Raw genomic sequence first — 25,652 nt, forward strand, 5'->3', positions numbered from 1 at the left:
TTGAAAGCGCGCTGGCACAGTTTACTGACTCGGTTAGATCTCAGGACAACCAATATTCCAATTGTAATTGCTTCTTGTTGTGTGCTCCACAATATCTGTGAGAATACGGGGGAAACGTTTATGGCAAGGTGGGAGGTTGAGGCAACTCGCCTGGCGGCCAGTTTCGCACAGCCAGACAACAGGGCGATTAGAAGAGTGCAGCAGGGCGCACTGAACATCAGAGAAGCTTTGAAAGCCAGTTTCATGACTGGCCAGGGTACGGTATGAGAGTTGTTTTTCTCTTAAAGTTACCCGCCCCCTATATATATATAAAAAATAAGGAAATAAAGTCACAATTGCTTAAAAACTGATCTTTATTATTTGTTGCACAAAACATTGAGAGAAATCAGAAGCTGGACGGGGGTTGGGTTGGGGGGTGGAGGAGGAGGGAAGGACAAGTCCAGAAACCAAATCAAAATTTAGGATATGCCAGCTTTCTGCTGCTTGTGCAATCCTCTGGGGTTGACTGTGTGGGTCCCTGTAGCCTCCACCCCGCCCCATGTTCTTGGGTGTCTGGTGAGGAGGCTATAGAACTTGGGGAGGAGGGAGGGCGGTTATTCAGGAGCTGCAGCGGCAGTCTGTGGTCTTGCTGCCTTTCCCGCCTTAGATCCATCATACAGTGGAGCATGTCAGTTTGTTCCCCCATGAGCTTGACCATAGCATCCTACCTGCTCTCATTGCATGTATCCCTCTTCTCTTTGTATTCATGTAACGCTTTACGCGACTCCGCAGTTGTTTGCCTCCATGCATTCAACTGGGCCCTATCAGTGCGGGAGGACTGCATGAGCTCGGCAAACATGTCGTCCCGAGTTCGTTTTTTCCGCCTTCTAATCTGGACCAGCCTCTGGGATGGAGTAGATAGGGACCGCATTGAAACATTTGCACCTGCTGCAGGAGGAGAAAAAGGGAGGGTAGTATTTTAAGATACATTTTAGAGAACAAAGGGGACACCGTTTCCCAGTGAAACAGGCAATTCATAGTACACAGCACATATTCTTTCTGTACCAGGTCTCATTTTGCCTCCTATACTGAAGTGCCTGCCACTTTGGTGTGAGTAAGCCTTCACATGCGGCCAGGCAACAGAATTCAGCTTGCAGGCAGCCTGCAGGCTCTCTGGGATGATCGCTTCACACAACACCCTCCCTCTCTCCCCGCTTTTCCCCCCATCACACACGCACACCGTGGGGCTCCGATGAGGCTCTGAGCAGGGATGAGCCCTTTAAACTAAATGCGAACAGCCTAGCATGGCTGGGTTTCCCCCCACCGTGGGCTCCGATCAAGCTCTCACTCACCAGAAGTGCCTTCTCCAGGGTCATGGTCTGGGAGCATGCTTTGGGAGTAGGGGGAGGCTATTGGCTCCAGTGTTAAGAATAGTTCCTGGCTAGGGAGGAAAACAGATTCTCCACTTGCTGCCTGTGCACTGTCCTCCTCCTCCTCGTTCTCCAAAACTTCATCCTCCTCGCTCCTTGCTACTTCCCCTTGCAGGCGTCCACGAACGGTGGTGGGGTAGTGGTGTCGTCACCCCCCAAAATTGCATGCAGCTCACGGTAGAAGCGGCATGTATGGGGTTGTGACCCAGAGTGCCCGTTCACCTCCCTGGCTTTTTGGTATGCTTGCCTGAGCTCCTTGATTTTTGTACGACACTGTTCTGTGTCCCTGGAATAGCCTCTTTCCGTCATGGCCCTGGAGACTTTAGCATACGTATTTGCGTTCCTTTTTTTTTTTTTTTTTTGGGAACATAGCTCTGCCATAATAGATTCATCTCCCCAACATGCAATGAGATCCAGTAGACTAGTCGGACCATGCTGGAGCTCGTCTGCAAATCCGGGACTGCGTGGTCTCTTGAGATGGTGGACTCTGCATGGTAGCCTGTGATAGTGGACTGTGCTGACAGTCACCTGCGCTGATGGTGACCAAACAGGAAATTCAAAAGTTCCTGGGGCTTCTACTGCTTACCTGGCTAGTGCATCAGAGTTCAGAGTGTTGTCCAGAGCGGTTACAAGAGAGCATTCTGGGATAGCTCCTGGAGGCCAATGTCATCGAATTGCATCCACAGTATCTGTAACCTGGAACTACGATCTCGATTTTAGCGCTATTCCACTTGCTGAGGTGGAGTACAGAAATCAGAGCAAAGAGCCCTTTAAATCGAAAAAACTGGTTTGGACGTGTGGACAGAACCAGTTTTATTTTGAGGTAACTCGGCTAATTCCGAAATAACCACGTACTGTAGACCAGGCCTACGTTATATGATATTTCTAAAACTGAACAGGCCTAAACTATGGCACAAGTACAAGTTCAGGCTACTGTGCATTTTATTACATACCTCCTAGTCTCTTTTTCCTTTCTAGTCTACTGGCAAGAGCTGATCTGAATTCTTTGTTCTCTGCCATTCTGAGTTCTCAGTGATGACACCTACCCCATTTCTATTTACTGATGTTAACAGCTCTTGTCGCACACAGGCCCCAACCTGTGTTTTTTCAGGAAGGATCTTTGCAATGCAGCCCAAACTATTTTCATGTCCTCAAGGATCACATGTCTTTAAAGTGATGGGAGGTTTATTAACAAGTTTCACATAACTCCTCTAACCAATTGTGGTATTTATAGCTCTTCCCAGCCCCCAAATTATATCAGCAATAGCAGTCCATAATATTCACCAACGCCACTTGTCTGGAAACAGCATATTTCGATCTAGGAGCATGCCTAATATTTTTTTTTTTAATTTTTTTTTAAACCACTATAAGGTGCTAAAACACTAGGCATATGATTTAAATGCCACAAAATGCAGGTGTATTTGTATGGTACGGTAGCTGATTCCTATAGAACTAGCTTAAATGCTTTAGTGCTTATTTCTAGAATTCATTTCTTATGAGTCTCTGCTCATTTAGCAAAGTGGTAAAGTGATTATTATTTGGAATGTGGCTACATCACACATGAAATAGTAGACACTTGTGTTATTAAATGAGAAATTTCCTGCCTCATTCTGCACCCCGAAACTTAATTCATAAAGCAGCTTTCAAAGTTTGACTTTATATTAGAAGGGGAAACGTCATAACTCAGTCATACAAGTGATAAATAGATCTTGACTTTAGCATTATGTCAAACGGGTGGGGTGGGGTGGGAGGAATTGATTTTTTTGTTGTTGTTGACCAATATGTGACCAGCAATTGCAAAGTTTTGTAGCTTTTTATTTTTTCCTTAGGCTGCAATGAATCTGTTCCTCATGTCAATTCTTTGGGGTAGGATTTTTATTTTACATTTGTGCAGGGCTAAGCACAGTAGGACCCTGATCCTGTTTGAAATCTGGGTGCTACAATAACATAAATATCGAATACTAATGTTTAGCATCTCTTGGGCTATTAATGTTTTGTTAAGGGCTATTATTTTACCATGGAACAGGAGATATATTTTTAAAAAGCCATGGCAAATTTTGGCTCAATCCTGGATTTGTGCCTCATCTCTCATTATTAATGCAGAATGCTTTCAGTCCTGTCTTGATCATCTGGCATCTCTTGAGGTGGTATAACCATGGGTGAAGTAGAATATGTTTTCTTTCACTCACTCTGTAGAACTACTGAGGGCAGAAAGTCTGTTTTCCCACTGCAGGTGTATCATGAGCAAGAGCAATGGGTCTCTTCTGTTTCTCTTTAGGAAGCTCAGGAAGCTAGCAGCTGGTTGTTGTCCTCTTCCTCCTCCCCATATTGGATTTCTTGGAAGGAAAATATGGTTTTCTTTGCCCCTCAGCTGGGATTCAGAACAATAAGAAGCAGCATCTCAGGTCTCCCAGGGAAAAATGGGAAGTCACAGAATTCTGACCCTCAAGTCCAAAGAGCCATAGGAATAAGGGACGTGTATTGATAGGCTTATATTAATTTCAGCCTTCACTCAATGTATAGTAGCACAACTCATATAGAGAATTATAATGTTTATCCACAAAATATCACTCATTCAATTGTGCAGGTTTGTTATGAAAATTCATCTTGCCTGTAAGAGCAGCAGTTGACATCTAGTAACTCTGCTAAATTTAAGTGTTTATTGGCATTTCTGTTATAATCTTATTTATATGTAGAAGTTCTAGCTTTGGCACTTCCATGTCTATCAGGCTAAAACCTGACACCAGGCTTTAAGGAAGGATGATAGACTTGTGATTAAGACACTCAACAGGGCTGGAGAAGACCAGGCTTCAGTTTCCAGCTTGGCTACTGACTACCAGTGTGACCTTGGGCAATCACCTGATCTACCCTCTGCCTCATCTCCGTTTTACAGAGGGGAAGCTAATACTGTCCTACCTCATGGGGAATAGAATCCACTAATGATTATGTCAGATACAATGGTGATGAGGTCCATATGAGCCTAATGGGTAAGGCATTGGCCTCCTAAAACAGAGATTGTGTGTTCAAGTTCCTTCTGGGGTGAAAGTGTACTTTCTCCATCTCTTAATGTCTCCAGATCAAGTCTGGATGCCTTTGTGGAAGATACGCTTTAACCTAACACAGATTATTGGGTTCAATACCCAGGTAACTGGGTGACATTTAATGGCCTGTGTTTTACAGGAGGTCAAACGAGAATGATCTAACGGTCCTTTCTGGCCTTAAACTCTATGAATCTAGGAATGCCTAGACAGATAGATAGATGGGTTCTTAGCCTGCTAGTAGATTTTACTATAAAAAGTCCCTTATCAGTTACACTGTTTCGGGGGGGAAAAGTTGACCTCTGCCATTGCATTCCAATTTTAGATGTTCTCTCAAATAGTATCATTTATTAAATGTCTGATCTCTACCTCTCCCCACACCCCCACATAACTAGAAAATAACGCTCCCATCTGATACATAGTATTAGTTTGTCTTCTGTGGAACTGTCCTTTGGCCCTGGAGAAGTTACTTTCTAGCATGGGTTCTTGATCAGGGCATTACAGCCAGGTCCAAGAATGGTTGTGACTCTCTTCTTTTCTTTATAGCTAAAGTGGGAGGGGGGAATTTGAAAATATTTTTCTCTTTTATTGTGGGGTCATGGCAGGGGAAAGGTTGAGGTCTCCACTGCACTATAGTAAAAACATTGCCATCTTTGCTTCAGAATTGTACATGGCGGAGTAAAGAGTGGATACCAGTGTGTTTGGCTGTCTCTCTGAATACCTTTTAATGTCCTGGAAAGATAATGCTGCTATTTCTTTACATGAATATATGAAGACTCTCTCTATTAAAAAGCTCTAAATATTCAAGACAAAATAACCTCTTCTAAAAACTGAGATATAAGAGCACTTCTTTCAATTTAGTTTATGCCATCTTGCAAGGGGGTTAGGTTAAAAAAAAAAGCGCCACTCTTATACAAGATAAGATATCAGGATTGTCACTCTGTCTGTATGTCACTTGGAAGCCGAGAACGTCTGTAGAGTCAGGGCAATGGAAACTGCTACAGGCGTTGTTGAGAGCCCTTTTTGTTTAGCGTATGAGCAGGTTGAATCATCACTGGGATTTGCAATCTGTTACTGTCCAGTTTTTAAATTCTTGCCCATTTTGACTTCAAGAATTACAACCACTGATATATAGCTACAGTAAGGCATGTATCTATGCCATGAAGAGTGCTAGAGGGTTGAGTTACTTCTAATATCACAATCAATCACCACCTTTAGTCTACGGCTAATTTGCATGCAATAGTGTTATTGGTTGTTTGAGAGAGACTGTACAGCTGATGGATTACTTGATCCAGCTGCCACACCCATGTAATAACATAGGCTTTCCCATTTACTAGTTCTGGTATAAGAATGTCCCTATGTGGAATATTACTGATATAACTATATTGGTTTAGCTATACTGGTATAATTTACTATTATAATTGGTGAGTGGTCAGCACCTCTGAAAATGAGGGCACTTACTTCAGCACTTAAATATATCTTTAGAGGCCTGATTTCTCATCCAAGTTTTAAAAGATTGACCTTAAAATTAATGAAAAACAGACCATTTGCAAACAAGTCCATTACATTTTGCAGTTCAGGTTGAACCCAAGGTCAAGTGTAACAGTAATGACTCTTATGTCATGGTGAGTGTACCATAGGCCTTCACTCAGAAAATGTACTATTTCTGTAACTTTTGTAGCCACACAAAAATACTGAGGCAAATTTTATGACAAGTTACATATGAGTCAGAATGGAACACTGGAATGGTAAAATGCCAGAGGGTAACTGGATTCCAGCTGTGTAGCAATTTCTTGTCATTTTATAGCTTTTTTTTTTTTTTTTTTTTTTTTTTTTTTTTTTTTTTTTTTTTAAATACATCCTTCAAGCAGTGGAAATAACACAATTCTCTTTGATGCAAAGAGATAAAAAGCGTTCTTCATACATTCTCTGTGCAGGAGATTTGGCATTTAGTTAATTTTCAGGATAGGTACTTGGAGTTATATTATGTGGTATAAAATAATAAATGGATCATTACCCTTCGAAAATTGTAAATTTATTGCATAATTATAAATATGTTGCCTCTCTGTTTTTTGAATATCCTTTTTAATGAACCAGAAATATGTTTCAGCTTTCCTTACAGCTACTGTGCATTAGAGCTTATGCTCTCATTTTTTCAGATGCAGAGTCCCAAGGCACGCTGAACTCCCAATGAATAAATACATCATACTTTCCTTCTTCAGTCACTTTTTTTCATTTATGTAACTTATTTCCATTCCATTTCATCAGTTTAGCTTCCGCTGACCCTGTAATACCTCCCCCCATGCTTGGCAACTGCCACTTACCCTCACCCTTACCATAGCAAGGTCTAGCAACCCTTTATTATTCCCATATTTATGACCTTTTTCATTTGTTGTATTTGCAGCAAACCCCATTAAAGTTAATGTAAAAATACCCATTCACGTCAATGGGTTTTGGTCCAGGCTCAAAATGCACTTCTTTTTAGATGCAACCAGTACTCCCAAATAGCCTCTGGGAGATGCTGGGCCCCGTTTATGACGTACCATTGTACGGTCCAGACTAATGAGGAGCTGTGTCCCCCCTGCTTAGCAACTATGGGTGCTTTACAATGCTTTGGTTGAAGCAGCTTCCAGTTGGTCTGCTCAGAGCCTTTCAGCATGCAAGCTACACCCTGAATGTCAGTGTGTAACTGCAGCCTGCCAGTCACACCTGGATTACACTCTGGCTCTCGCCAGCCTGGGTTATACTTCAGGGTGACCACAACACACCCTCAATCCTAGATTTCCCCCCAGGAATGTATGTCCTCTACTGCCCAACCTTCTCCTGGACCAGGGTTGGCCAACCTGTGGCTCTGGAGCCACACGCGGCTCTTCAAAAGTTAATATGCAGCTCCTTGTATAGGCACTGACTCCAGGGCTAGAGCTACAGATGCCAACTTTCCAATGGGCCAGGGGGTGTTCACTGCTCAACCCCTGGCTCTACACCTACATGTGCACCTACTGATAAAAAGCATCGGTATAAAATATTTTCATAATCGTCAGTTACAGAATTTGGGGGGGGGATTAAAACAGAAATCATCCCTGTTACACTCTTCTGCTTTTGAAGTTCCATTTTGTGGGACAAGGCAGGCTAGTCTCCTCATTATCAGGAATCGTCTTCTGTTGGTGTCTCGCTTCTTGTTTTTCCTCTTGAGTTTCTGTTCCTCCCCACTCTCCCACCCACATCACTCTCTACAAGTGACATCTTTTCTTCTTTCTGCCTTCATTGTCCTTTTTCTTCTCTTCCTTTCCCTTGGAGTTTTTCTGTTTTTAAATTTTGTTTTCAGTAGAGACCTATGGAATATTCAGTAAAACTACGTGTTCCTAATATAAGGATACTATAATACAATATTAACAACATTTTGCTGTGAATTTAGATTGTAACCTCTCTGAGGCAGGGACCATTTCTTTGTTATATATTTGTATAGTGCCCAGCACAATGGACTGTAGCTGCTAGTGCAATACAGATAATAATGATACCCCTTTTCACCAAAATGGATAGCCCATAGTTTGGGGTCTTGTAGGTTGTTCCACTTAGGAGGAGAAATTGGTGGTGTAGTTCAATTCTTTGATGCAATTTTGCTTATTCATTAAGAACGTACAAAGTCTTGTTTCTCTGATTTGTAGTAGGAATCAAATAGCAGGAAACAAAACCTGTGTCTGTTCCATGCCTGCCTATCCAGCTAGTGCTCCATACCCCAAAATCTTTTTCTTTTAATTTTGTCTCCCAACCACATCCCAGCTTTCTGTTTACAGTGGCTTGACTTTCTATTTCTACTTCTGTCTTAATCTCTAGTGCCTGGGTCAGTATCAACTCAAGCTTTTTCATGTGCCTGTGTGTTGAGTTGTACTGCTATTGGTTCAGCCACTTCTTCACAATGGCTTCTTCATGTTTATCCTGAATGTAAGGCAGCAGCTACACCCAACTCATAACAATTTATAACTCAACCCATAACACTGATAACTGAATTTACATATTTTTAATTTGTTCCAAATCATTCAGGATTAGGGTGAAAACAATTAAAGATAGATGTCTCTTCTATACAAAAAGCTACTATTTTGCCATTGTTTAAATCATGATTGATCATTTCAATGTCCTTACTCATCAAATAAGCTGCTTTCACACATACCATTATTGTCTCTTTACTTTCAGTATATCAAGAGGTTTTACCATGAAAGCTGGGAAAGAAGATATGGCCACGTAATAGATGGAGGAACTCTTACACTCCTTTGGTCTATAACTGTGTCTGTTTTCTCCATTGGTGGACTGGTGGGTGCGATAATTACCATACCAGTTGTGAAGTTCCTTGGCCGGTAGGTACATTACAAAGCTCTGAATTTGGTATCTTATTTACCCTTTTTATAGCATCCATAAAAATACTTTCTAACATAATAAATTTCCTTCTCAGTTTAAAGACCTTCAAATTAGGAAAACTACATTGGATAGCTTCTAAATTTTATATGATCTGATGGTGCCACCCCACAGGAGACAAGGAAAAATTTACCATTGTTGTTTATAACTCCAAATTTGTAGCATTCACCAGAGATGATAGTTGAATCAAGGGGCTGTCTCTTTTGGAGTACTATGCACAGATTGAGTTTCGTAGTGCCATTGTTCAGGGTTGTCCCTGGGTAAACACTGACCAGCTGTAATGTGTATTTCTAAATTCCATGGCTACTGTAAAGCAGAATACTTGCATTGGCAGATTTCTGCTTTCCTGTGCAGCTCATACCACAGTCATATCCAGAGGTGGCTTTGGGTCTGAAGTTAGCCACAGAGGGAAATAGGGAGCTTTGAGAAACTGTGAGGGAGGCAGTAAAATCTTAAATGAAAGGATTTTGGGGGGGGTGTCATTGCACCAAAATATTATTTCTTATATTCAAGAGGGGTTTTAAGGGTTAAAAAACTAACATCAGAATTTTTTTTTAAAGAAAGTCTTTAAAGAAAGTTTTTTTTAAAGAATGACTTGCTACTGGCAAATTAGGTTCTATTAAATGTCACCACAGGGGCTCAAATACATAGACATTTATAAAAACATCGCCCCCCACTCTCCCTGTTCTGCTTCCTCTTGTCTTTTAGCCTTTATTTTCCTCCTTTTTTTACCATCTTCTTCTTGATTCTAATTTCTCCCTTGGCTTACTCTACCCATTACTCCCCCACAATCCAATTTCCAATTACCTCAAATCTTCTGTCTCCTATACTTCCCTATTCTACACCCAGTCCATTTTTCTCTTCCTTTTTCTTCCCCATTTTTCACCTTACATAGTATGTTCTGTGGTTATTTCTACATTCACACAGCAAATACCTATTCTCTGGCCCTCCAAATCCTTTGTCCACTGTTTCCCTTTCCCACTTCAGTAATTCACCAATTCTGTGCCTTCCCTCCCATCAATTCACCAGTCTATTTTGTTCTCAGTATCCTTTCCCCTCAATTTAACTACTCACTTCTCAGCCTCCTCTCCAACTCATCAATTCACACCCTTCCCAAATTCTCCATCTCAGATCACATTCCTAGGCTATGGGATTAAACTTCCAAGGTTTTGTCCCTCTGCCCATAGAATATGGGAATTCAAGTAATGAAAATAGATAGCTCTGCCATGCAGCTACTGTGTGAGCACAGAATAAGGATTTGTAGATGGAAGAAACTGTGCCTTCAACAGCTGTTGAAGGATCAAGACTGCCCATCAAGAAGGAGTTTTCAGGAATACTATTCATACTGCAGTCCTTTTGGATAGTTAATATTCATGATAGGTATGGAAATTTGTCTAAGTATTCAACTGTAGTACCTAAAAAGGGCACCAAAACAGTGACAGACAATATAAAGCCCTTTCTGCGTAGTACAGTGTGCATGCGGGCTGCTGAATGGTGTGAATAGTGAAACTGACTTGAATTCTCACTGACTTAGAACAATGAGACAGAAGGGACCAACATATTGTCCAGAAATAATGTCTGTGTTTTGAAATACAGTCTCAATATATATTTATTTGTTGCTGGACTAAAGATTACATTTCTCAGAAGTAGGGTAAACTTTTCAAAAGCATCTGAATGACTTAGGAGCCTAAATCCCTTGATTGGGCTCCTAAGTGCCTTGGGTGAAAGTAATCATGAAATGATAGAGTTCTTGATTCTAAGGAATCGTGGAGGGAAAACAGCAGAATAAAAATAATGGATTTCAAGGAGGCAGTCTTCTGCAAACTCAGGGAGTTGGTAGTTAAGATCCCATGGGAAGCAAACCTAAGGGGAAAAACAGTTCGAGAGACTTGACAGTTTTCCAGAGACATTTATTAAGGGCACAAGAGCAAACTATCTCACTGCATAGGAAAGCTAGGAAGTTTGCAAGAGACCACCCTAGCTTACCCAGAAGATCTTCAAACAAAAGACCTACAAAAAGTGGAAAATAGATGAAATTATGAAGGATGAATATTAAAAAAAAAAAAAAAAAACACAAGCATATAGGGACAAAATTAGGCCAAGGCATAAAATGAGATTAAATTAGCTAAAGACATAAAGGGTAACAAGAAAACAGTCTACAAATACATTTGAAGCAAGAGGAAGATCAAGGAGAGGGTAGACCCCTTACTCAATGAGGAGGGAAAGATAATAACAGAAAATGTGGAAATGACAGAAGTGCTAAATGCCTTTTTTGTTTCAATTTGCACCAAAAAGGTTTGTAGCGATTGGACGTCTAACCTAGTGAATGCCAGTGAAAATGATGTAGGATCTGAGGCTAAAATAGGGAAAGAACAAGTTGAAATTTACTTAGACAAATTAGATGTCTTCAAGTCGGCAGGGCCTGATGAAATACATCCTAGAATACTCAAGGAGCTGACTGAGGAGATATCTGAACCATTAGTGATTATCTTCAAAAAGTCATGAAAGACTGGAGAGGTTCCAGAGGACTGGAAGAGGGCAAATATACAGTAAATCTATAAAAATGGGAATAAGGACAAGCTGGGGAATTAGACTAGTCAGCTTAACTTCAGTATCCAGAAAGATAATGGAGCAAATAATCAAGCAATCCATTTGCAAACACCTAGAAGATAAGGTGATAAGTAACAATCAACATGGATTTGTCAAGAACAAATCAGTCAAACCAACTTACTATCTTTCTTTTACAGGGTAACAAGCCATGTGGATAGGGGGAAGCGGTAGATGTGGTATATCTTGACTTTAGAAAGGCTTTTGCTAACTCCTCATAAGCAAACTAGGAAAATATAGCCTAGCTGGAGCTGCCATGGGGGGGGGTAGGGGGCATAACTGGTTGGAAAACCATTCCTAGACAGTAGTTACGAATGGTTCAGAGTCAAGCTGGAAGGGCATATCAAATGGGGTCCCATAGGGATTGGTCCTGGGTCCAGTTCTCTTCAGTAGCTTCATAAATGATGTAGATAATGGCCTAGAAAGTACACTTATAAAGTTTGCGGACAAGACCAAGCTGGGAGGGATGTAAGTGCTTTGAAGGATAGAATTAAAATTCAAAATGACTTGGGCAAACTGGAGAAATGGTCTGAAGTAAATAGGTTGAAATTTAATAAGAACAACTGCAAAGTACTCCACTTAGGAAGGAACAATCAATTGCACCCATACAAAATGAGAAATGAATGTGTAAGAAGTAGTACTGCAGAAAGGGATCTGGGGTTTATGGTGGATCACAAGATAGATGTGAGTCAACAAAAAAAAAAAAAAAGCTAATATCATTGAGAACATAAAAATGGCCATACTGGGTCAGGGCAATGGCATATCTAGTCCAGTATCCTCTGTTCCAACAGTAGCCAATGCCAAGTGCTTCAGAGGGAATGTACAGAACAGGCAACCATGGTGTAATCCATCCCCAGTTGTTCAATCCCAGCTTCTGGCAACTACAGGCTAGGGATGCTTGGAGCATAGGATGGCATGCCTAACCATCTTGGCTAATAACCATTGATGGACCTGTCCTTCATGAACTTATCTAGTTCTTTTTTGAACCCCGTTATAGTTTTTGCCTTTACAACATCCCCAGGCAATGAGTTCCACAGATTGAGTGTGCATTACATGAAGTACTTCATTGTATTTATTCCAAACCTGCTGCCTATTAATTTCATTGGGTGACCCCCAGTTCTTGAGTCTCAGAGCTGGGGTCAATGGACTTAGCTTGTGAGACTCATGTTGCAGAGCTAAAAATAGCAATGTAGGCATTTGGGCTCTAAGCTTCTCGCTGGGTTTCAGAACCTGGACTCCAGCCTGAGCCAGAACATCTGCACTGCTATTTTTAGTCCCCTGAGCCTGAGCCCTGCAAGCCTGAGTCACTTGCGCTGGGCTCTGAGACTTGGCACTGGAGGTTTTCCTTTGCAGTGTAGACATACCCTGAAACCCTTTCAGTTAGTCGCTATCCTAGGGGTTGGTGAGCCCTGCCAATCCATTTCTTGTATATCTATTTTTAAGAAAAAGAAGCCATTTGGAGCTTTTTTTCTTTGAGACAGTAGGGTAATAGAGACATCCAGTCAGGGGGTAGTGATTATCTCAGTATTGGGAGGGCTTTTATATTTAATCCTTCAGCAGGGAATAATCATTACAGAATTAATCTGTAGAGCTATTGATTTCATATTTTTAACATTCTTGTTACATATGCGTGGCAAAATCTGACCTTGTAACCACAGGGAAGTAAGGGAAGCAAAGAGTCAAAAGATCCAGGAAATTCTTCATACTGCCACTTCTATAGGCTGAGCGAGATTACAATGTTTTGATTCACAGCTCAAAAGTTATGGAAAGAGAGAGCATGGGCAGCAAAGAATAATATGGATAAAACTGTATTTAAATGATAAAGATATATGGCTTTTGTTGTTGTGATAGAGGAAAGGCAGAGAGGGGTTTTTTTCAAACTTGGTTTTGGAAATGTGGAAAAGTAGTTTCTTTCATTTTAACTACTACTTAGTTATTTCATCCAGTGATAATAAATTTGGAAAAATAGATGGAATTTCATAACAAATTTAAAATTATGGAGAATTTCCACATTTTTGTGAAAAGTTGGTTTTACCAATGAACTAAAAAACCCAGATGTTTTGCCCAGCTGTGCATGAGTTCACTTTCCTTTTATATACCTGTAATATCATGAATGAGGGACAAATTTTGTTTTCAGTTCCAACAGTGTAAATCTGGTGACATCCATGAAGTTTTTCCAGATTTCCATTCTGTATTCGAGAATTGAATTTGGCCATATTGCAGTACATGCTGAGGTTTTCCAAACACTGATCTGCTGAAAACTTTATGAATACCATGCAAGGTTCTACCATCTTTTTCAACCTATTGAAATTTGAAATATATCCTATTTCTTTTACAATTTGAAACAGTTAACGCTGCTACATATGTCCAGCTATCCAGAACATGCTAATCTTGTCTTGTTCTTGGGAAGTGTAAGAAAGCAAATCTTCATGTCTTTGAGATTTGGACCTTTATTTTGTGACAGTAATTGTAAAGCTTACAGCAGATATCTGCTTTAGATTTATTCTACAGCAGATATCTTTAGCTGCAGTTTTTTGAAACTCTTTCTGTAATGCTTAACATGTGTGAACCTGTGTTAAGCACTGTGTTTTTAATGATCTGCAATTTTGTATAGAATTTAGCTATTTTAATAAGTGATGTTAATATGACTATTTAAAAATGTTATGTACAATTTTAATATAAATGTAACACATATATATTTTCCTTTCAGAAAACATACATTGCTGATCAATAATGTATTTGCAATTATGGCTGCATTGTTGATGGCTCTCTGTCAGATAGCTGGATCATTTGAAATGCTCTTGTTGGGCCGCATTGTAATGGGTATTCATGCAGGTAAGCTTTATGTTATGCTGTATATACATGTACAGTTTATACTAGGCATCCTCTGCCACCCTTTAATTGAGAAGTGATTTCTATGCATAATCCCACTGAATTCAATGGGAACAATCAGTATGAGTAAGGATGGCAGAATCTGACCCTTAATGAAGAAACATAAAAGGATATTAACCATGACAGAAAATTTCCCTTTGTAAAGAATGTGTATCTTCGCAAAACAGAAACCCTTTGGGTAGGAGAACATGGCCTGTCTATTAAAGCTGCTTACTATTTTGCATTTTGTTGTTGCTAGATGCCATATCAATATGAATAAGATAAGACTGAAGGCATAGAACATGGCTATCCATTTGTAATAAATGTTTTCCAACCCTTAAAATACTATGTGGAACCACCACTTCCATCAAAATAATTTAGCAGTTTATCTTGTTTGCAAGAACTAATTACAGTAGTCTTGAAGATACGTGAGTTGTTAACATACAAATTGGTACCTTTCATACCATTGTTAGTCTGCTGGACTAAGGTGGCTTTATGCTGACTTTTTTTTATTACCCCACATTTTGGGGTATGTTCTCCTCTCTAATTCATGCATGCTGTTAAAAGTCCATCAGAATTATAAGTATGTTTATGGGTAGCATCTCTCTCTCTCTTCTGATACAACAAGAATGCATTCTATAGTGTAAACGATGTATTTAATATTGTCTAGTTGACATATTGCTAAATCAGGTTGTTGGATTTTTCTTATTTACCTGTGTCCAGGCTATTGATGAAGTGACAAGAGACTTCCATTGTGAACCATTACACGTTCCTCCTTCCTTCTCTTCCTGTGTTGCTGGTGATGGTTGTTCTGGTGATGCTAGAATCAGTCTAGTGAATGTTACAGACAGAATCTTTCAGACATCAGAGTCTGTAATACCATTCACCCCATTAATACTAATAACAATGGACGAGCAATGGGAGGGTTTAGACATAGCAGTGTATGGGGTTTCCACTGGAAAATCTAGGGTTGAGGCTTCACTTTCTTGCTATACTGCATGCACATCTTCACAACACACAACCTTTGCAGTAAACACAACCTGAAAGAAGGGTGAAACCAGTGCGGTATCAGCATCCTCTCCTTTGCTGTCCTTTGACAGGGAGCAGACGATGGCCCCTTGATACCCAGAGAATAGAGAAAGGCATCCTGCTATTACTCTTCCATGCTCCCACACTGATAGTTGCCTTCTTGACAAGAAGGTCAGTGCTATTTTAACCCACTCCTTAGCACACACATGTATTCATCTGGGGATAACTTAGCCCTTTCCTTCTTACCAGTTTTTTTCCGGGCAGCCAAAAGGACAGCTTCCCCATCCTGCTTTTTTTGGATGTCTGGCTGAGTAAGGCAAACCCCGCCCCAGGACCGCTAGTGGTAATTTCTATAGACTGAACAGCCCTCTTGTAGCAATGGAGTCCTGACCAGCATGCATCATTTCAGATATGTAATTAAAACTATTGATGATTAGATGGTACAAGGATACTAGTGCGTGTGTGTGCACACATACACACAAGCATATATTCTGTTCTGTTCTATATAGGTTCTTAGGCCACCCTCATCATGTTGGTGTCTGAGATTGGTATTCAAACTAAATAAATTCTTGCTCATTTATTGGTTCAATGTAAAGTCAATTGTACTTACAGCAATTTCTCTGCTGTTCCCTTCTTTCACAGGTGTCTCTCTCAGTGCCCTTCCCATCTATTTGAGTGAAATCTCACCTAAGGAGATCCGGGGTGCTCTGGGGCAGGTCACAGCAATCTTCATCTGTATTGGAGTTTTCATTGCTCAGGTTTTAGGGCTGCCAGAAATATTTGGAAATGTAAGTACTTGGTGGATGTTGTCCGACTGTGTGTTGCATTTAAAGAGTGACACTGAGGATTGTGACTGTTTCTTCTGTATGTAGAAAACCACACTATGGAAACAAGTAAATAACTTTTCCTTATTCGCTTTCTCCACACCACTCATGATTTTATATACCTCTATCACATTCCCCCCTTAGTCTTCTCTTTTCTAAGCTGAAAAGACCTAGCCATGATGATTAAGTACATACAAAAGTCTTTTTCCTCCCAAGTTTGTGTGTGTGATGTGTATGTACTTAATTATCATGGCTAGGACTTTTCAGCTTGCAAAAGAGGAGACTAAGTGGAGGATGTGGTAGAGGTATATGAAATCATGAGTAGTGTGGAGAAAGCGAATAAGGAAAAGTTATTTACTTGTTCCCATAAATATAAGAACTAGAGGTCACCAAATGAAATTAATGGGCAGCAGGTTTAAAACAAATAAAAGGAAGTTTTTTCACACAGAGCACAGTCAACCTGTGGAACTCCTTGCCTGAGGAGGTTGTGAAGGCTAGGACCATAGCAGGGTTTAAAAGAGAACTAGATAACCTCCATGAATTTAAGTCCATTTAGTGGCTATTAGCCAGGAATGGTGTCCCTAATCTCTGTTTGTCAGAGGGGGGAGATGGATGGCAGGAGAGAGATCACTTGATCATTACCTGTTAGGTTCACTCCCTCTGGGGCATCTGGCATTGGCCACTGTCGGTAGACAGGATACTGGGCTGAATGGATCTTTGGTCTGACCCAGTATGGCCATTCTTTTGTTCTTATTAATGAGGTGGAAGAGTGTGGCTTTAGGTAGTCGGTCATTTTGGATATGCAGGAGTCATTCTGAAGAAGAGGTTTCCAGTCTGACAACAGAAGATTAAACAGCCCAAATGGCTGGAGTTAGGTTCCTTTTCTCCCTTTTCCTGATGGGAAATTGCTGGATTTTCCTAGTATTGTTTACATTATCTGTATTTCTTAAGATATGAAAAAGGTGCCTAGAGCTTTTCAATAACTGTTTTCTAAATGACTTCTAAAAATTTATATAAAACTGACAAAGAGGATACCATATGACTTTGAATAGAGTGACAATGTTTCTAATATACATCTTCTTACTGGGTGATTTTAATGTTGCTTGTAATATAGCCATACTCCTAGACGAGTAGGAGAAAAGGCATGGCTACTTCTGGTGGACTGCTGGAATGAGAGTATCCACTCTGATCTGTTATAGCCAAGATAACTCCTTGAGTAGCTGAGATTATCCAGCTGAGTGCCACAAGTACTCCTTTTCTTTTTGTGGATACAGACTAACACAGCTGCTGCTCTGAAACCTGAGATTATCCTAGTGACCACTTGATGTCACCATTACTCTGAACACAGGAAGTTGATGCTTATACTGGTCGGCACCTGGCAATGCTTTTCATACAGAGATTCACTTTCAAAGCAGTGTGTAAAAAATGCACACAGCAATCCTGTTACAGTGATACCTGAACTAAGAACTCTCTCTAACGGACCCATCCATAGCAGCAATCGCTTGAGGAATGAGGGGAACATGTCCCTCACATACCGAAATGTGAAGTGCCCTGTAAATGTCTGCTTTAATCCACTGCAGGACTCCTACGTCACTGTTCTTACGTGATTGCATTGCTGGGCAACACTCCTCTACTGTCCCCTTCTTCATCCTGGTCTTAAATTATCATTTAAATACCTCCTAAAGTTAATACTGTGATTCAGTTTGCCCTTAAGTTAAAGATCAAATTTATTAGGCAACGAATTCTGGATGTTCTCTCAGAACTGATGTCAAAGTCCCCACAGAGGGTCAGGAGGGTCCAGCCTCTGGTGGGTAGCTCAAGCCGTTGCTGTTTTGCAATGTCCACACTACTCTTTTTAGTGCACTAGTTCAAGTGGACCTGGCATGTGTCTGTCTATCCAGCCTGAGAGGCATACTCCCAGCCATAGTGTAGACATACCAATTGAGGTCTGTGTCAAGATTCCCATTTACTTCAGTGGCTGATATTACTCTCCTCCAGCTTTTACATGTGTGCTATTCCCGTTGAAGTCAATGGGAGTTTCACACATGTAAAGGCTGTGGAACTAGGAGTAACGGTGGAATTTCTGTGAGCATTATGTGTTATGAATTCTTTTATGTAGAAGCTATGAAATGTCAAACCTATTACTGTGTGTTTCTTTGAGTCTTTTGTATTTTTCAAAGGTGCTCCACATCCATTTACCTAAGGCAGTGGTTCCCAAACTTGTTCCGCCGCTTGTGCAGGGAAAGGCCCTGGCAGGCCGGGCCGGTTTGTTTACCTGCTGTGTCAGCAGGTTCGGCCAATTGCGGCTCCCAGTGGCCGCGGTTCTCTGCTCCAGGCCAATGGGAGCTGCTGGAAGTGGTGCGTGCCAAGGGACGTACTGGCCGCCATTTCCAGCAGCTCCCAGTGGCCTGGAGCAGTGAACCACGGCCACTTGAAGCCGTGATCGGCCGAACCTGCAGACATGGCAGGTAAACAAACCGGCCCGGCCCGCCAGGGGCTTTCCCTGCACACATGGTGGAACAAGTTTTTGGGAACCACTGACCTAAAGCAACATGCCTTGCAGCATAAAGCCTCTTAAACAGTATGCTCAAAGTACTGTTGTTCGATCAAGTTGCCTCAAAAGCAGGTGCAAGATATTTGCAAGCCCACTCCAATTTAAAGACATCCATTTCCCAATAGGTTCACATTATGACTTCTATTAATTTAGGATGTGAAAGATACCTATCAAATGGTTGCCACCTTGCTTTATTTTTTCCCTTTAATTTAAATTTAATTGTGAAGTATTTTACACAACATTTGAAATGTAGTCAATATTTCCCACAGACTGTATATTGTTTTTGAGAAGATCAAGCTTTCATGGTGGTTATGAATGGATCTTAATGTTAAGTATCAGAGGGGATAGCTGTGTTAGTCTGTAGCCACAAAAACAGTGAGGAGTCCTCGTTGTTTTTATTGTTACTGCAAAGCAAATTCTGCCACCTGCCAATGTCTTAATTTAATAACATCCTAATTGATGGTCTCATTGACTGTAAAATGTGGAGAACTTAAATGTGCAGGAATTTGCAAAAAACAAACAGACAAAGAAAGCCCCAATTAATAGTATCTTGATGAAACCTGCAAACCTCACCAAGGGTCATATCCTTTGTAGCTAATCGTGTTAAATTATGGAAAACTAAATCCTTTGTTCAGTTCATCTAAGACAGGGGTCTCAAACACGTGGCCCAGGGGCCACATGCAGCCCACAGAGTTATTTCCTGCAGCTTGCCATAGGCGCTAAATCCACTGGCAGCCAAGCGTTCCTCACTCCCCATGCCCCCCATCCCGAGCGTGCTGCATCCCCGCTCCTCCGCCTACCTCCCAGCACTTCCCGCTGCTGTTTGGCGGCACTTCTGACTTTTCAGCAGGGAGGAGCAGGGACGCGCTTGGGGAGGAGGCGGAGAAGAGGCGGGGTTGGGGCGGGGACTTTGGGGAAGGGGTTGGAATGGGTGCGAGGATGTGTTGGGAAGAGGCGGGGCAAGTGTAGGGAGAAGGGCTTTAATTCTAAAAGTAAATGCGTGTTTTGTCATTTGAGTGAGGTGCATTACTGAGCATTTATATTTTATTAAAACCCCTCTTCACTTTACATTTTTAAAAAAGTTAATACATTGACTTTTAATAGCATACTATATTACTCTTCATTTTTTACTATACTTTTGTATCGTTGTATGAAAAGGTTTCAGTGATGCGGCCCTTGGGCCAATGTAGTAGTGCTCATGTGGCCCTCGTGGTGATTTGAGTTTGAGATCCCTGATCTAAGATCAACTGGCCTTGTTTACTCTCATAATTGTTTAAAAAACTGACACACCACTTTTTATTGTTGCATGTTGGATTATTAGTTTCTATCAGAGATAGTTGAAAGTAATATTTGTTACAAATTTAGCTCCTTTTTTTTTGTTCCTGAATTCTTAACAAATGAATCCTGATTTCCTTGAAAGCATTTGTTGTTCATAAGTATTCACTGAATAGTTTGAAAAAATAACTTTTAGACTATATCTTCGTACATTGTTCTATCTGCTCTTCATTTGTGTTGCATGGTTGGTCAGCTACATCAGAGGGCATTTTTCAGAGTAGCAGCCATGTTAGTCTGTATTCGCAAAAAGAAAAGGAGTACTTGTGGCACCTTAGAGACTAACCAATTTATTTGAGCATAAGCTTTCGTGAGCTACAGCTCACTTCATCCGATGAAGTGAGCTGTAGCTCACGAAAGCTTATGCTCAAATAAATTGGTTAGTCTCTAAGGTGCCACAAGTACTCCTTTTCTTTTTATCAGAGGGCATTGTTTCTGTTCTCTGACTGGATGATGGGAACTTTTAAAATAAGGAAATAACAGATAGGCAATAACAGACATCCATTACGAACTTTCAGATCAATAACCATTAATATTAAAATATGTAAAAGTTTCAGGAATTTTAATGAAGTCAGTGGTTGTCTGAATACTTGCTGTAATGAAAAATAAGACTTCTACACACAGGAGTGAATAGAATAAGGGCTTGGATTTGCCAATCAGATGTTTCAGTATTCCAGTAACACTCTGTGGTATGTGGACTTGATCCAAAACCCATTGAAATGAATAGGAGTCTTGATTAATGCCTTAATTGCCAGCCTCCTCTCTGGCAGAGTATGGCACTGTCCTTTTAAGTGTGGAAGTGCCAATGGACATTGGAACTGTGAAGGTGCAATATTTATAACTAATGTCGCTGTTACAGATTCACTGGTAAAATCTTTTCACTACATTGCATTTTATGTTCTCTGGGTTCTGTGGGTTGAGATGCTGGCTCAGAGTTAATGCAGCAGAGAAAGGGACTGAATCCTCACCTCAAAATAAAAATAACATGCAGTATGCTTGTGCACCAAGGATTTTTCTAACTTTTACTGTTTGGGAGGGAGGTAGCATCATACTCACAGCTTCATTCCTACATTCATGTCGGGCTATGTGGATTCATGCTGGTGGACACACTAGCCATACTTCAGACATGTATGTATTTTCCCTTGTGCATTGCCTTGAGAGTTCTGGTGGAAAGATTATATACATGGAGCATATGGAAGTGTAGAGTCTCTCTCTCTGTGGGTTCTGCACTGCTTTGGCCACCAGCATAGTAGCAATGCTGTTTCTGCTATTTTGTCCTTGTTGAATAGAATGAGGAACTGATGTCTCTGGTGTATTGCTGATACTATCACAACATTTTGGAGAAGCATTCTTAGCTATTTCTATGTCATATATTGGAATACAGACATCAGTGTTGTAAGCAAACTAATTTTTTAGCAAGGGATGCAACCATCAGAGGAGTGAAGTTCTGGAATAGCTTTCCAAGGGAAGTAGTGGGGGCAAAAGACCTATCTGGCTTCAAGATTAAACTCAATAAGTTTATGGAGGAGATGGTATGATGGGATAACATGATTTTGGTAATTAATTGATCTTTAACTATTCATGGTAAATAGGCCCAATGGCCGGTGATGGGATGTTAGATGGGGTAGAATCTGAGTTACTCCAGAGAATTCTTTCCTGGGTATCTGGCTGGTGAATCTTGCCCACATGCTCAGGGTTCAGCTGATCGCTATATCTGGGGTCGGGAAGGAATTTTCCTCCAGGGCAGATTGGAAGAGGCCCTGGAGGCTTTTCGCCTTCCTCTGTAGCATGGGGCACAGGTCACTTGCTGGAGGATTCTCTGCACCTTGAAGTCTTTAAATCATGATTTGAGGACTTCAGTAGCTCAGGCATAGGTGAGAGGTTTATTGCAGGAGTGGGTGGATGAGATTCTGTGGCCTGCATTGTGAGGAGGTCAGACTAGATGATCACAATGGTCCCTTCTGACCTTAGTATCTATGAGTCTATAGGAATGAATGCAAAGGCCATCACAATAGCAGATTGTTGAGATTAAATACAGATATTTTTGGATTCTGACATGTTTTTACTGCCTTTGACTCTGAAGCTAGTTAAATGATAGTATTGAATGTATAGATGCTGTCCTCCTTAGAGTGTAATATTTTAAGAACGCTTAATAGGTCTCTGGAAATCAAGTTAAACAGTCAGACTGCAGGTTCTCTACTGTACCTTCTGTGTCAATGTCCCCCAATTATTCCAAATCCCCTTCCCCCCCCTTAATTTTGGATAAACACTAGTTTGAACTTCAAGGCTCTGATTCTAACCTCCTTTGCACAAATACAAATAATAAAGTCTACTATATCTCCATGGAAGCCAGTGGAGATACATGAGTGTTTTTGAGACCAGAATTGGGCACAGAATATAATTATTTAAAAAAAAACTTTTCCACGGGTGATCTGCTTCTCTGTATCATCCCGGTTCCTATGTCGTAGTGTGCTAATTAGACCATCATCATGCTTCAGCCTTCTGTAACCTGAAGCTATTATTTCTTCAGGAAGCCGTAGCAACTGCAAATGTCAACTTGTGCTGGCCCACAAGAATGTAATTGTGTTATCTTGAGTAACGTGGGAGATATAATATTGCCACTAGCTCCAAAAATACTTAATTTTGAGCGTTCTTGGCTTTTTTTAGCATGTGCAACTTTGATATGTTCTTTTGAGGATAAGGCTATTTTATATAGGAAAGAATATTTCAAATTTGTCACTTCTTAAAGCACTGCTTGTCAGATCTTTTGATCCTCTAGTTTCTGTGATTCTGTCATTAGATCATCCAGTTCGTTTTCCTGTCGGGACTGTTCCAGGCAGAATAAGTCCAAGCTTACAACGCTTCTCTTGGGGGACTTTTCCATGATCTAATATTGGTACATCCCATTGTCAGAAGGACTTCTCAAATGTTTTCGCTTTCTTAATTTTGTCCCATTGATCCTAGAGTTAGCTCTATGAACAAACCTTTCCCATTGCTGGGGTATGCATGATGTGTGTGAATTGTGTTTGTCTATACATTTCTCTTTTGTGTGTGTGTGTGTGTGTGAGAGAGAGAGAGAGAGAGAGAGAGAGAGAGAGAGAGAGAGAAAAGAAATGTACACACACAGTCTGTGTACATATTTATAGGGAAGGATGCTAGAGCTGTCTATAACTAAGGTTGTCTGACAGTTCCCATTATATGGACCTGTTTTCAGTTACTTATAAGGTTGGCAAACTGAAATTTCACATGCCAGGTGCCTGCTTCAAGCAGTGTTTTTGCAAAAAAAAAAAAAAAAAAAAAAAAAAAAAAAAAAAAAAAAAAAATTCCAGCCATTTCAGAGAACAAGGCTAGGGAAAAATACGTTGTTTTGCCCATGTAAAAAAATTCTGATAATCTTTCTTCCCACTCCCTCCCCCCCAGTAGCTCTTGATCCCATGCTTGGAAGCAGGGGCTTGAAATTTGGCAGTTGGGTGGCCTTTGTGTCAGGGATGTGCTTTGTGCCATCCCTGAAAATATCCACCCAAATTTGGCCAAGTTATAAGCCTTTTTTAAAAATCACAGATCGCACACGCTCAGGAGAAACATTTTTGATTTTGGCGTTAGAGTCCATCCTCCCTGAGCATGCTTGGCAATAGTAACTCGGGCACTCTAGTGCTAAGTGCTATAGAAAAGCCCCAGAGGAAATTAATTATGATAATTCTCTCTTCAGAGCAGAGGCTGCATAGTAAATAAGGTTTGGAGCTGCACACTGAACAATGAGAAAACAAAATATTGAATAGTTGCTCATTAAGTTCGCACCATCCATCCAATCTGCTGGATGAGGCGGGGTCCTGTGGAAAAAATGGTGTGTGATTGTGTAACTAAAGACTGTACCATAATGCAAGAGCCATATGCAAGGACCATAATTAAAATTGCATAGATAATCGTAATTCTGCTATTTCCAAACCTTTGAGTGTTTGACTTAGCACCTTTTAATATTCTTTTAATATAATTTGTGTGTATATACTATATAATTATATTAAGCTGGAAAATCAAGTAAGTGAATGGTGATATTATTTATTTATTTATTTATTTTTAAAAAAGATTATAACATAACTAAACCAGAAGGGATAGTTTAATGGCCTAAGTGTAACACACTCATTAAGCATATCATGTCCCCCTTTACTGTCTGGTGCAAATAGATTTACACGTGCAGCTCAAGAAGTAGAAGCCTGTGCTTTTGTTGTTAGTGGTCCTGGTTCAGTATACCAGCAAATGTTTGGGAGGGACAAAATTAGCTGATGTCACTGTGCATCAAGATCGTAAATCTTGCAATAGATCACTTCTGTCTAATGATACAGTATTTTATTTCTCATTTGTGTCTGTGCTTGTCATGAAGATGTTCCATATATATTCATCTTTTTCTTGAAGGAATCTCACACGCACAGAGTATATGCAGTGCTAATTTAAAGTTCCATATAGAGGCTTTGGTGAGCTCAATAAAATTAGCTGTAATTTGCTTCCACAGTGTCATCTGAACACCAGTATGGAGTTAAAATTTTATTAAATAGACTTGGGAGTGCATTATTCCTTAGCTGTTCAGTTTTGTGTTTATCCATCTTTTTTTTTTTTTTTTTTTTTTTTTTTTAAATCTCTAATGAACCTTTACAATATAAGGAAACTTGCTTGTTCTTTATGCTTTGGATGTACTGGAGAATCTCTTCTTTCAGCAGAGTACATGAAATTTATGTGAGTCTCTCCTATTCACAGTTAAAATCTAAGTTACATATGCATACCCCATGTATAGATGGAATAGACTCCAGGGAATTCAAATAAGAAGTGTGTATGCATGTTTTCCCTTGCAACAGGAGTGGTCCATTCTTCTTTGATTGACACCTGCGTAAATGAGGAATAACCCCATTTTGGGAAACGGAATTACACCAGCACAGAACTAGAGTAGGCAAGAACGGCATCAGACCTGGGTTTCAAATTTATTTTTTAAAATGTCACTGAAACAATAGGAGCAAATACATTTTTTGTTAGTTGTTTGTTTTTTCTTCCTTTTTTTTTAAGAACAGTAATGCTCCATCCAGTATTTGAGGAACTGGCAGCAGTCTTTGGCCAGGCCTTCACTAGAAGCTTTTGCCAGAATAATAATGTTGGGTAGGGATGTGATTCTTTGACATTCTTATACTGGCAAAAAGCCGTAGATGCAGTGTAGATGCAGTTTATACTGGAAAAGAGTCCCTTTGCCAGTATGACGTAGTTCATTCAAGGAACTGGTATAAACTGTATTGGCAAATGAACTCTTTTTTTTCTGGTGTAAGCGGCATCTCCCCTGGGGTAGTTTGCCAGTATAGCTATACCAGCAAAAACATTCTAGTGTAGACTAAGCCTTTGTGACAGGTGAAAAATATTCTGCATCAAATGGGATCTTAAATGGATTTTACTTAGGCATATATTTTATATCAAAATACCAAGAGAACGTTAGTAGTTCCCTTTCTAGACTTAATCTTCTTTACTAGTCCCCAAAGAATGACATATTAGAAATAGAAGATAATTGTTTTTAAAACCTTTTACATATGAACCTTTTGTATTT

General features: G+C 40.3%; 1 protein-coding gene across 5 annotated transcripts in view; it reads left to right on the plus strand.

Annotated features, from left to right (window-relative positions):
* The window catches only part of SLC2A9 (solute carrier family 2 member 9), a 181,732-nt gene that overhangs the window by 23,627 nt on the left and 132,453 nt on the right, over positions 1–25,652 (plus strand). For all 5 annotated transcript variants that reach the window (XM_038399971.2, XM_043512420.1, XM_038399973.2 and 2 more), the window contains exons 3-5: positions 8,639–8,799; positions 14,175–14,299; positions 16,007–16,152. In XM_038399971.2, the coding sequence (XP_038255899.1) occupies positions 8,639–8,799; positions 14,175–14,299; positions 16,007–16,152 (432 nt within the window). The remainder of the gene's footprint in view (positions 1–8,638; positions 8,800–14,174; positions 14,300–16,006; positions 16,153–25,652) is intronic.

The sequence above is a fragment of the Dermochelys coriacea genome, chromosome 4 (genome assembly GCF_009764565.3).
Source record: "Dermochelys coriacea isolate rDerCor1 chromosome 4, rDerCor1.pri.v4, whole genome shotgun sequence".
In the NCBI taxonomy this organism is placed as follows: domain Eukaryota; kingdom Metazoa; phylum Chordata; order Testudines; family Dermochelyidae; genus Dermochelys; species Dermochelys coriacea.